Source organism: Gorilla gorilla, chromosome 9 (assembly GCF_029281585.2).
Source record: "Gorilla gorilla gorilla isolate KB3781 chromosome 9, NHGRI_mGorGor1-v2.1_pri, whole genome shotgun sequence".
Taxonomy (NCBI): Eukaryota; Metazoa; Chordata; class Mammalia; order Primates; family Hominidae; genus Gorilla; species Gorilla gorilla.
This window is the reverse complement of record NC_073233.2, coordinates 67,177,017-67,190,233: the sequence shown is the minus strand read 5'-3', so window position 1 is coordinate 67,190,233 and position 13,217 is coordinate 67,177,017. Positions and strand designations below refer to the sequence as shown.

The window sequence follows — 13,217 nt, the reverse complement described above, 5'->3', positions numbered from 1 at the left end:
AAGATATCTCAACTTCAGAGGAGAGAGGGGGAATTTACTTTTCCACTGCTTTTTTGTTCTGTCCAGGCCCTCAACTGATTGGAGGGTGCCCATCAACATTGAGTGAGGGTGGATCTTCCTTACTCAGTCCACTGGTTCAAAACATCCTCTGTCTTACAGACATACCCAGAAATAGTGCTTTACCAGCTATCTGGATATCTCTTAATCCAGTCCGGTTGACACCTAAAATTAACCATCACATCATCTTAATTATTTTTTAAGTGTACACGTGAGTAATATTAAATATATTCATGTTGTTCCGTAACATATTTCCTTTGCTACTTTCTGATGTTCACTGAAACTTATGCTATTTTGATCAAATTTGATTTTTTAAAGTAAGGGCATGAAGAGTTTATGGTTTTATCCAGATGGATTTAATAGGATGACTTTCTTCTTCATTCTCAGATTTCTTATAGACTAGATTAATAAATACATTCTGAGTCCTCATTCTGCATTTTTCTGTCCAATGCAGACATTGTTAATTTATAATTTGTTCTTTTTTTATTTCAATAACTTTAGCGGTACGAGTGGTTTTTGATTACATGGATGAGTTCTAGTAGTGGTGAATTCTGAGATTTTAGCGTAGCTGTCACTCAAACAGTGCACACTATAACCAATATGTAGTCTTTTATTCCTCATCCCACTTCCACCCTTCCCCCTGAGGCCCCAAAGTCCATATCACTCTGTATGTCTCTGTGTTCTCATAGCTTTGCTCCTACTTATAAGTGAGAACATACAGTATTTGGTTTTCCATTCCTGAGTTACTTCATGTAGAATAATGGCCTCCAGCTCCGTCCAAACTGGTGCAAAAGAAATTATTGCTCTTTATTCTTAAGATTCTCAATCTTACGTTGTAGATAGTCATTATCACTATAATCAGAGTTGCCATGACAGATGAAATCTATCACTACCCTATCTTATCAGCCTTTTCTTTTTCTTTTTTTTTTTTTTTTTTTTGAGACGGAGTCTCTCTCTGTCGTCCAGGCTGGAGTGCAGTGGCACGATCTCGGCTCACTGCAAGCTCTGCCTCCAGGGTTCATGCCATTCTCCTGCCTCAGCCTCCTGAGTAGCTGGGACTACAGGCGCCCGCCACCACGCCTGGCTAATTTTTTTTTGTTTGTATTCTTAGTAGAGACGGGGTTTCACCGTGTTAACTAGGATAGTCTCTATTTCCTGACCTCGTGATCCGCCCGCCTCGGCCTCCCAAAGTGCTGGGATTACAGGCATGAGCCACCGCGCCCGGCCGTTATCAGCCTTTTCTAATCCTAGAAAAATGTATCCTTCATAACTGTGAGATCTACCTTTTAAATTTCCCAGATCTTAACTCAGTATCAAACTCTTTCATAGTTAGTTGGGGTTTACTCTTTCAGCATCAGAATTTCCTAGGACAGTTTATCTTCAAACTTAGATAAGAATGTTTCTTTTGACGATGGACTTCCTTGCCTTTTCATGTTCACAGTTGGTTCTTGAAGCCATTTACCTCCTTTTCTGTCAACAATCTTAGTTGCTAAATTTCTTCCCTAAATTAAGCCTATTACCTTGTAAGTCAAGAGTCTCAGTAATTATACCCCTTTATATAGAAGACATTTCTCTCATTTAATTTTTTTTCTTTTGAGACTGAGGATTGCTTAGTCTCCATGAAATAGATTAATTCATTTTTTATAAACTTTATTCCTGAAGAAAACATTTAAAAAAATGGGAAATCAATGTTTTGAAACATCAGACTTTCAGGGCTGGAGGAATTCTTGGAGAGTGAGCCCAATTCACTCAGGCTGGAGGGGTTAATTGACTTGCCCACAGTGACTCATCCAGGTAGTGGCATTGCTGGTAGTAGCACCCAAAATATTAAAAAGAGAAAAGAAGAGCCCCATCAAGCCCTTCATCCCATCCAGCCTCATTAAAAAAAATAAAGAGAAAAGAAATCTTTTCATCGTGATGCAAATAAGTCACAAGAAAAAGATAGAAAGGAAAGACACATATTTGGCCATGACCCAAGAAACAGAGTTAATGACATCATTAGTTTACATTCATTGAGTGATTTCTGTTTGTTAGGCACTGTGCTAAGCCTTTCTTATTCACAGCTTATTTAATTATCACAACTCTGTTGAGGTAGTTATTCTTGTTACACCAGTTTTACAAATGAGGGAGTTGATAAGTTTAAGACATTAAACAACATTGAACATGTTTATATTGATAAAAGGGCAGAGCCAGAATTTAAACCCAATTCTCAGAGTTGGAAACATGTGTTTCTAACCAGTATATTTCAGCACAAGGCTTGGTGTGTTTATATGTAGTTTACTTCTGATGAAATTTCTTATAAGCAAAAGGCATATACTAACCCAGCAGGGAGTCTTCCTGGACTCAAATCAGGGAAAGCTCAGAGAAGAATAGGTAGGGGGATGGAGAGAGGCTCCCGTGATGAGCGGTTGGCTCTTTTCGCCACCACTCCAGGGAACAATTAGTGCTCAGAAATGTTTAGCTCTAATGATTGCTGGGCTTTTTATGTTGGACCCTGGAGTGAGTGGCAGAGGGCAGCCTCTTGGGGAAAGAATGTGGCTACCTCTGCCCATTAAAATAATGAACTCCCACAGCCCATTTATTTGGAAGACTTGTTAACAAAGGAGCGGAGATTCCAGAAGCATGGTTTACTATTTACATGAGGCCAAAGCATAAGAAATTGATGGAACGAGAAACCAGCCATGGAGCAGTGGGAAATGCAGATGACCTGGTTTGCAAAAGATGTTATGGCAACAAAGCAATCAATATTTCTTCTCTTGTAGCACAAGATTGCAAGACCCTTCTGCCCAATGCAATCCAGTAAGTCCAGCTCATTCCCTCCTACCTCATCCATTCAGCAGCAAATCACAACTATACATTTACAGCCTATTCTACCTTTTATTTGTAAAATGGGGCGAGAAACGCTGCCACTTCTTGAGTCTATTAGGAGAATTAAATGGGTTTATAAAAATCAAGTCTTTCAAACAGTACCTCGCACACAATAAGTACTAAATAAGTGTTTGATTATATTATTATATTATGATCGTTATATGATTATTGTTTGTGATTAATTATATATTATGTGTTTTGTTATTATAATAATAACAGACCAAATATAGTAAGTCATAGGCCAAACCCTTCTGGTAAACTCTGAGGATAAGTGGTGGAAAAAAATCTATTTATTCAGCAAAATATTTACTGGGCACCTATGTCCCAGGCCCTGTTCTTTGTACTTATGATAAAACTGCCTTTGCAAAATTATAACTGAGGAAATTATGACAGTCAAAGAAATCATATCTACCTGACTCCATCTTGCTTCTAACCTTTAAGCTGTCTTTGTCCATTCTTGGGCATAAGCTGAAGTAACTTTGGGAAGGAATTCAGTTCATGGTTTGACTCTGAAACAAAATTAATAGCACCTCTTTCCTGAAGAGACCCCCCCTTTTGCCTAGGGACCAGTCTGTCTTTGCAGGACTAACAAATTAGCTGCAAGATTAGAAATTACTGTTTAGGGGTCATGCAGCCTCCGACTCCAAGAGTATAAACCTTCCCAAATTGGTCCTGGGGATAACATCACTATTGTAAAACCTAAGATCAGTGCTTGAGATATTTTGCAGACCCTGCACTAGATGGATCAGCTGACACCACCCAGACCCGTTAACTGGCTCAACCAGTTCTGCCATCCCACCCAGGAACAGAAGACAGCAAGAAAAACTCACTTCGACCCATTTGATTCCATCTCCAGCCTAACCAATCAGCATTCCCCAATTCCCAAGCCCCTACTCACCAAATTATCTTTAAAAACTCTGATCCCTGTTGCTTAGGGAGACTAATTTGAGTAATAATAAAACTCCAGTCCTCCTGCACAACCAGCTCTGCCTGAATTACTCTTTCTCCATTGCAATTCCCCTGTCTTGATAAATGAGCTCTGTCTAGGCAGTGGGCAGGGTGAACCCATTGGGTGGTTACAGGGATAGATCAGGAAACAGAATGGGCAAAACTCCCTGCCTGTCTTTGAGTAACTTACATTCTGGTAGGGAAGATTTCACCAAGTTAAGAGATACCAAATTCATCTTACTTCCTTTTTGATAGGATTAAATAGATTGATGTTTTAGTGAAGATCAATCTAGGCTCGTCTTGGTTTTGACTGCTTGACCAGTGACTTGAGGGGAGATTAGAAATTTGTAAAAAACACAAAGCTAGGAGCGGTTTTTAATATGATGAGTGACACAGAACCACAGTTACCATTGGGTGCAAACATGCATGGGCAAACAAATTCCATACAAATAATAAAATACAGCAACCTTAATTTCACCACTGAGTCTTTCTCAGGGTGTTTATGCCTCTTTATACGCATTTGTATTTCCTAATTTTTAAAAAAAATTTCCTTTTTTTTTTGAGACAGGGTCTCACTCTGTCATCCAGGCTTGAGTGCAGTGGCACAGTCGTGGTCATGGCTCACTGCAGCCTAGACCTCCTGGGCTCAAGTGATCCCCCTCACCTCAGCCTTCCAAGTAGCTGGAACTACAGGCGTGTGCCACCACACCCTGCTAAGTTTTGTATTATTATTATTGTTATTATTTTTTGAGACAGAGTCTTGCTCGGTCGCCAGGTTGGAGTGCAGTGGCATGCGATCTCAGCTCACTGCAACCTCTGCCTCGTGGGTTCAAGCGATTCTCCTGCCTCAGCCTCCCCAGTAACTGGAACTACAGGCACATGCCACCATGCCCAGCTAATTTTTGTATTTTTAGTAGAGACAGGGTTTTGCCATATTTTCCAGGCTGTTCTCAAATTCTTGAGCTCAAGCAATCGGGCTGCCTCCACCTCCCAAAGTGCTGGGAGTGAGCCACTGTTCCTGGCCTGTTTCCTCATTTTGATCTTACATCAGTGCCAGTCTGTCATTCTTAACTGCCAGATATGTATGGGCTTACCTCTTGTCTTCATAGTGATCGTCTGTTCTGGCCTGATGACATCAAAGTTGTCCCTTGCTTATCACTGTCTTTAAATATTGAATGAACCCTCTTCTCCCTGCTGCTTTTCTTGCCCAGGAAATATTGATTGCTGTTTGTTCTTGACCACAATGGCTCAGCCCATCTCAGTCAGCTTAGGTACGGCTCCCCTTTCCCCTTTATGGAAACCTGTTCATATCCCTTCTTTCCTATAATTGTGCTGACTGTGCTAGTCCAAATTTTTGTCATTCTATGAATTTTGTGCAATGACTTTTACTAAGAGCATTATATAATTAGAATAAATGTTCTGGTCTTAAGCATGCAAAGTGTGTGTGTGCATATATATGCACAAATATACACATATATACAATTATCCCTGCACACATACATATATACATACACAAATATACATATACACACAAATATGTATACACACACACACACACACACATTTTTTTCCCACTTAGTTTTACTACCTAGAAGAATAGATTGTTAGACCATTGCCTGGATTTCCTCCACCAAAATGGAATATGTCAAAAATTGTAGCCCACTAAATTCAGTTCCCTTCTTTTGAGTTCTCATACTAAAGATCTATAATGCATAAAAATGCCTAACTTTATTATACTTTATTTATTTACACTTTATTTTCAAGTCAGAAAGTCTAAAAAAGCCATAGGGAACCCAAGTCCAAAGGGACACTTCAAACTCATCTGATTCAACCTTCTCCTTTCCCATTTGGGAAAATGAGAATCTGGAGAAATGACTTTTCCAAAGTCCCCAGCAAGTTATGAATGGAGCTGAAGAGAAAACTCAGGCTTCTGACTCCCAATCAGTTTCTACTTTATTATTAGATGGATTCTCTTTTGGTCAACAAGCATAGAGCATATGGATTATCCTAGGCTGACTTCCTCTGAAAAGTCTTTGCCTAGCAGGTGGCTGGGCTTTAACTGGGTGTAGTTTAACTTGTTGCTGACTGTTTGTATGATCTTCTAGGAAATACCCACTCTAACAATAACAAACAAAATCTAACTGACCACAGGATTCTTCTTTACTTTATGCAGGAAGCAGGCCTATGGCTGTAGGAAGGAACAACACAATTGTGACAAAATTCATTCTCCTGGGACTTTCAGACCATCCTCAAATGAAGATTTTCCTTTTCATGTTATTTCTGGGGCTCTACCTCCTGACGTTGGCCTGGAACTTAAGCCTCATTGCCCTCATTAAGATGGACTCTCACCTGCACACGCCCATGTACTTCTTCCTCAGTAACCTGTCCCTCCTGGACATCTGCTACGTGTCCTCCACTGCCCCTAAGATGCTGTCTGACATCATCACAGAGCAGAAAACCATTTCCTTTGTTGGCTGTGCCACTCAGTACTTTGTCTTCTGTGGGATGGGGCTGACTGAATGCTTTCTCCTGGCAGCTATGGCCTATGACCGGTATGCTGCAATCTGCAACCCCTTGCTTTACACAGTCCTCATATCCCATACACTTTGTTTAAAGATGGTGGTTGGCGCCTATGTGGGTGGATTCCTTAGTTCTTTCGTTGAAACATACTCTGTCTATCAGCATGATTTCTGTGGGCCCAATATGATCAACCACTTTTTCTGTGACCTCCCTCCAGTCCTGGCTCTGTCCTGCTCTGATACCTTCACCAGTGAGGTGGTGACCTTCATAGTCAGTGTTGTCGTTGGAATAGTGTCTGTGCTAGTGATCCTCATCTCTTATGGTTACATTGTTGCCGCTGTTGTGAAGATCAGCTCAGCTACAGGTAGGACAAAGGCCTTCAGCACTTGTGCCTCTCACCTGACTGCTGTGACCCTCTTCTATGGTTCTGGATTCTTCATGTACATGCGACCCAGTTCCAGCTACTCCCTAAACAGGGACAAGGTGGTGTCCATATTCTATGCCTTGGTGATCCCCGTGGTGAATCCCATCATCTACAGTTTTAGGAATAAGAAGATTAAAAATGCCATGAGGAAAGCCATGGAAAGGGACCCCAGGATTTCTCACGGTGGACCATTCATTTTTATGACCTTGGGCTAATGTTTACAATGAAGCTGTGAGCTGGGTCAATTGTGCAGGCATTTACGTAATTTTAAACTAGTTGATCTATAGAATGAATTGTGGGAATCAGGCTTTTTTCCCTCCTGCTTAAGATTTCACTAATAGTTTGCCTGTTGGCTATTAGAAAACATTTTGGCCATTGTTGCTTTGTAAAATGAATAGCATTGTATAGTTTGAGATTTTAAATGCTCTGCCTAGCAGAAAACTTCACCATGACAAAAAACATCCTGGAATATTAAAACAGAGTTTGTATGTATAGGAGGAAAGTCATCGAAAAAATGTTAGTCCAGCATTTAGTGTGGTGATCTTTAAGGTACAACATGGTATAATGACCTGAAGAGGATGATGTTTTTTCTAAACACAGTTGCCTTTCCCTCTTCTGAGATTCTCAAATGGTTTCCTTAGAGCTCATGAAAACCACAGGGCAGATACCTTCCCATGTTTCAGAATCATGGCCATAGGAGGCCCTGTGACTGATGGGAGAGTTTTCATACTCTTTAAAGGCATTAAGGCAAGAATTCTGATTTGGGCCTTGATATAATTTGGATATTTGTCCCCATTCACATCTCATGTTTAATTGCAATCTCCAGTGCTGGAGGTGGGGCCTGGTGGGAGGTGTTTGAATCCATGGGGGTGGATCTCTCATGGGTTGGTGCTGTATTCATGATAGTGAGTTCTTGTGAGATCTGGTCATTTAAAGGTGTGTAGCACTCCCCCCAATCCCCTGCCACTCTCTCTCTCCTCTCACTCTGCCTCTCTCTCTTGCTCCTGCTTTTGTCATGTGATGTACCTGCTCCCCCTTTGCCTTCTGCCATGATTGTAAGTTTCCTGAGGCCTCCCTAGAAGCTAAGCTGATGCCAGCACCATGCTTCCTGTAAAGCCTGAAGAACTGTGAGCCAATTAAATCTCTTTATGAATTACCTAGCCTAAGGAATATTTTTATAGCAGTGCAAGAACAGTAGGCCTTAATGACTGAACAAAAAACCTCTCGGCCAATTCAATCAACTACAAAAAGAGGCCACTAAAACAATTTGAATAAAACCAAGGAATTATTGCTTAAGCCCAAAGTGACAGCTTTCTAACTGACAATTAAAGTTTCTTAGGAATCTAAAGAGAAGCATACGCTCATTTGGGATGAAAAGTTCTCTATTTTTACCAGGGTTGTGATTAATTCTAGAAGAGAACTTAGCCAAAGAATTGAAGAAAATGATTTTTCTCCTCTACATTTTCTTAGACTTGTTATGTATCCTTGAACTGGCAGTAAAGAACTAGAATAAATTCATTCAGCTGTGGCCTTTCTTGGGCAGGCTATAAATAAGTGAGTAAATAATATCTGCCTGTGTGTCTTTAGGCAAGTTGCTTGGACTCTAGGTGCCTCAGATCCTAACCATAAAATGGAAATTATAATAGTAATTTTATCCTAGGATTATTGTGAAGAATTAAATCAGTCAGTACATGTAAATATTTAGAATACTGCATTGTGAATAGAAAATGTCCCAGAGGTGCTATTACTATTATTATTATTATATAATGCTTAATCATTATCCAAATAGAAGAAATAGAAGAGATTTCCTTAGTTTGGTAGGAAATGTAATTTTTGCAATGGCTTTATTGCATTAGAAAGAGGATATGGAGGGACTTTTGCAAAGAGAGTTAAGAATATTCACTTTTAAGTCATCGGACCTGAGATTATTAATTTCATCTCTGCCATTTTGTAGGTACATAGCCTGATCCAAGTTATTTAGAAACTCTATTTTCCTCATCTGTAGCTACCTGAGGACTAAGCTCTGATTTTTTTTTATCTTGCCCAAATTCCTTTCTAAGGGGTCTGGGGAGTCATGCCTTGTGAACCATAAATTCTCATTAGATGGGTTTTATTTAACCCCGTATACAGTGACTTACTTTACAATCTGACTGCAGCATAACAAGGAAGAAAATCAAAATGTTTTACACCAAAATATATTTCCTTGCCATACCTTGAAATTGCCTTGCAAAGTCTCTTGTGGGAAAAATCCACATTCTATAGAGAATCCCCTCTCCACTTTGTTTTCCTTCCTTCCTTCCCTGATCTAGGAGATAATCAACTAAGAGCCAGGCACCCTTTTAAGTCCGATAAGAAACAATTTACAACCTGCTCTCTCTGAAGTCTGCTGTCTGAGAGCTTCTTCTGCACAATAAAACTTGGTCTCCACAATCCTTTACCTTAACCTGAACATTTGTTTCCATTAATCCCAGGTCTTCAGACGAACTCAACCAATTGTCTGCCAGAAAATGTTTAAATTTACCCATAGCCTGGAACTCTCCACTTTGAGTTGTCCCGCCTTTCTGAACGAAACCAATGTATTTCTTAAATGTATTTGATTGATGTATCATGCTTCCCTAAAATATATAAAACCAAGCTGTACCCTGACCACCTTGGGCGAATATTCTCAGGACCTTCTGACGGCTGTGTTGCGGGCCATGGTTACTCATATTTGGCTCAGAATAAATCTCTTCAAATATTTTACAGAGTTTGACTCTTTTTGTCAACATACCCCATAAAATTGATACAACAATTAAGTGAGAATATGCATAAAGAGGGCTTAGCCCAGTGCCTGGCATATGGTAATACTTAGTACAGGTTAGCTTACGTTATTAGTCAATATTTTTACTCAGTTTTATATAAATCAAGGAAAATCTGGGTAATGTGTTAAAAAGAGACCAAAGAAATAAGTTTAGGGTATCCACTCCAACTGAGACATATCAGTCTCCACCAACAGGCGCGCCCATATTACTATCTCTATGATTTCTCTTGCATATCAGAAGCAGTTCTTAGGGAACTAGAGTGGGCTCAGGTTCACAGCTGTGGCCATTTTGCCAACTCTATCAGCTACCTGGATGCCTCTCCCCCTTTTCCTTATAGCTATTTTTCTTCCTCCACCATTCTTGACCTGTACTCTAACTCACCAAGCTCCTATCCTTCAGTTTATCAATTTTCAAAATGGTAGTCATTGAAGCGACACAATTAACTAATGAAAATGTCTCATGCTTTGGATTTACATGGAACTATTATCAATCTTTACCATCTCTAAACTTTTTTGATGAACAGAGATTCTGAATAAAAAGTCTTCATAAAAATTTTTCTTGTTCAATCACATATATATCTACGAGTAATGGTAAATTTCTCATCGCACTGAGAAGATATAAGGTATTTTTGCAGTTTGCCCAACTACCAAGAAGAATGTAAGTCTTATTAATAGAATTAATATGCATTAATTGTAATACATAAGATGGAGATTGGTTGTAAGACTTGAATGTTTTGGGGTATACAGTAAGCCACATGTTAAATATTTCCTAAACAAGTGTATTTATTATGGGGCATATAATCAGACACACATTAAACAGAATATTTTGGGCCCTTAAGGAATCAGGCATTTTATAGCCATTTGAAGGAGGAGGAGGTGAAACTCTTTCCTGGGAGGGCTAGCTAGCTGGAGATAGAATTCACTTTAGTAAAATTACCATCATCTAGGGTGTGGCACTCATGTTTGCAACTTCCAAAAATCTTTTCCAGATGGACTGAAGTTAACCAAGCTCAGAATAGCTAGCTGCATAAGCCAGAATGACAGATTTAATTTTCAGTGAAGAACAAAGCTGCCAAGCTTGAACTTACGCCAGTGGCACAATTATCCATCTGTCAGGAAGCCATATAGAAAGACAAATTACAATGAAAAGTCTATTTGGAGAGAAAGGGATCACAGCAAAGCTGATAAAGTGGATCAGTTCCTGATACACCCAGCTAGAGGGTCCAGATCGGCTGAGGCCCTGGGCAAGGGCACTACCAATTTTTCTCCCCAAGCATTCCTTTTCCTCTCTTCCAAGATGACTGTCCTCCCTCCTAATCAATATTTATAGTTTGATGAACTTACAGCTTTTCCTACTTTTGGTCTAAGAAATATATATTTTTTTCTCTAAAATGCTTCTGTGACACAATTTACACACAGAGAGTGCGTAGTGAAACCACGGGCTGATTTTATGGTTTAAGTTTTAGAGTTTTGTAGACACCTTGCTGTTGTCCTATGCACCATCAACATTCACTTACTTTTTTTCTTTGTAGTTACATATAATTATGCACACTCATAAGTTAATGAGTGATGCATTAAAGGAGCTCTGATGAGATGCTTAACATTTTTCTAAAGATGAATAGTCTTATGTTTCTGGTCTTAAACCTTCACAAACCTAGAGCTTGCCTACTCTGTGATCATCCACAGAAATGAGGAATCATTTGTATTTCACTTGCTTGTGTCTAGATAATGAATCTGGATCTCCCTGACATAAAAGCAAGCAGGGGCAACCTGACTATCTTGCATGTAAGGTGATACGCCATGTATGCCAGCACGTTCTTCCATCAGCTTGATCCGTGACTACCTCCCTGATTTCCTGGTGACTTGTCCTCATGTCTATAACATTTTCAAACCCCCTGGGGATGATAAGCCAGGTGTTTATATTGACCTTTGCTGCCTTTATTCTACCCTCTCTCTTCTTGTGCTTCTCTCTCCCCTTATGCTGGTTAAGACCTCCTATATGCAATACTGCTTGTGGGCCTGGCCAGGGATAAGAGTTCACTCTTTTGTACAAGCAAATAAATAGCCACACCAGTCTCTTGCATTCATGGCTTGGAACTTTTACAAACTAGATATAGCAGCATCTCTCTTCAGAATTGCCAGACCAAATGGCTGGCAGTATCTAGTTGAAGAGACTAACCGCACACTTTGGGTGGGACCACATTCTATAAATAAACCGGCAGCTGGGACCCAGGGAGACCTCATAGAAAGACAGAGAATTCATCTTGTGTTCAAAGCCACGTTCTTCCGAGATAGAACTATGATGTCAAACTAGACTTAAATGTCAGCATGCATAGAAAAATTGGCATGCATAAAGTATCACTTTGATATTGTATGGTATATTCTTGTTTGTTCTAATAAAACATCTTTCTTATGCAAAAAGAGGCTGGGTTGCTTTGATCTTAAGAAATTCTTAAGAAGGAAAATTGCTCCGCATGGTTTAGAAGGAGAAAAGCCTGTAAGTCAGACACAACACTGAAACTCATAGCTCATTTCCTAACAACTGAAAGCTATGTATGTAGCCTGGCAGGATTGGCAGTGAGACTCCATCTGGGGCTGAGCTGCAGCGGGAGGTGTCCTGGGAGAGTTATCAAGATGTGGGTTCTCAGAAGTCCTGCACCAATCTAGTCTTCCCTCTCCACATTTCATGTGCCCTGTGAGAGATACTACTGACAATTACTTATATTGTCTGTACTACGTGTATAAATGCCACTTTTTTTTTTTCTTGCAGACCCTCTTTTTTACCAGAAGGCAAAGTAGGTATTCCTTCCCTGTTTAACACCTTCAGTGTCTGTGGCTTTCAGATCTTGAAAGGTTCTGGAATTATTTTTCATCATACATGCCATCCCTGGTAGGTTTCCAACAGAAGGTGATAGATGAGATTTTCTTGCTTTAGCAACTTAAGCATCTTTTTATTAGGACTTTGGCCTTCTTTATTCATTTGATTTACCTTTTTTTAACCTCTTCCTACGTTTTAACATTACAAACTATTTGTAATAACATTTCAAAAACAAATAACTTTATCATGTGGTTTTATGTTTCTTTTTTAAAACTTTACATACATTTTATTTTTGTGGTTGATTTCATACCTCTGCCTTCAGCTCCTCCTCCACCTCCTGCCCCCAAGCAGCAGGAATAACCTGAAGGCTCCCAAGAACCCTCTCCCATTCAATCCTACCTGAAACTAGTTACCTACTTGGAGAGTCCTCCTCATCACTTTTTTGTTTCAGTTTTTATTTTAAGTTCCAGGACACATGTGCAGGTTTGTTATGTAGGTAAACATGTGCCATGGTGGCTTGCTGCACGGATCATCCCATCCCCTAGGTATTAAGCCCAGCAGCCATTAGTTATTCTTCCTGATGCTCTCCCTCCCCACCCCAACAGGCCCCAGTGTGTGTTGTTTCCCTCCATGTGTTCATGTCTTCTCATCATTCAGCTCCCATTTGTAAGTGAGAACATGCAGTGTTTGGTTTTCTGTTCCTGCATTAGTTTGCTGAGGATAATGGCTTCCAACTCTATCCATGTCCTTGCAAAAGACATGATTTTGTTCCTTTTTATGGC

General features: G+C 39.9%; 1 protein-coding gene across 1 annotated transcript; it reads left to right on the top strand.

Moving 5' to 3' along the window:
- Nucleotides 1–2,613: 2,613 nt before the first annotated feature.
- Nucleotides 2,614–12,043, top strand: OR5A2 (olfactory receptor family 5 subfamily A member 2). The gene is made up of 2 exons (XM_055356201.2): nt 2,614–2,856; nt 5,979–12,043. The coding sequence occupies exon 2, from the start codon at nt 6,058–6,060 to the stop codon at nt 7,030–7,032; it is 975 nt and encodes a 324-aa protein (XP_055212176.1). The 5' UTR covers nt 2,614–2,856; nt 5,979–6,057; the 3' UTR covers nt 7,033–12,043.
- Nucleotides 12,044–13,217: the final 1,174 nt, after the last annotated feature.

Coding starts and splice junctions, on each gene's coding strand:
- OR5A2 (XM_055356201.2), top strand. CDS start 6,058: ATGGCTGTAGGAAGGAACAACACAATTGTGACAAAATTCATTCTCCTG.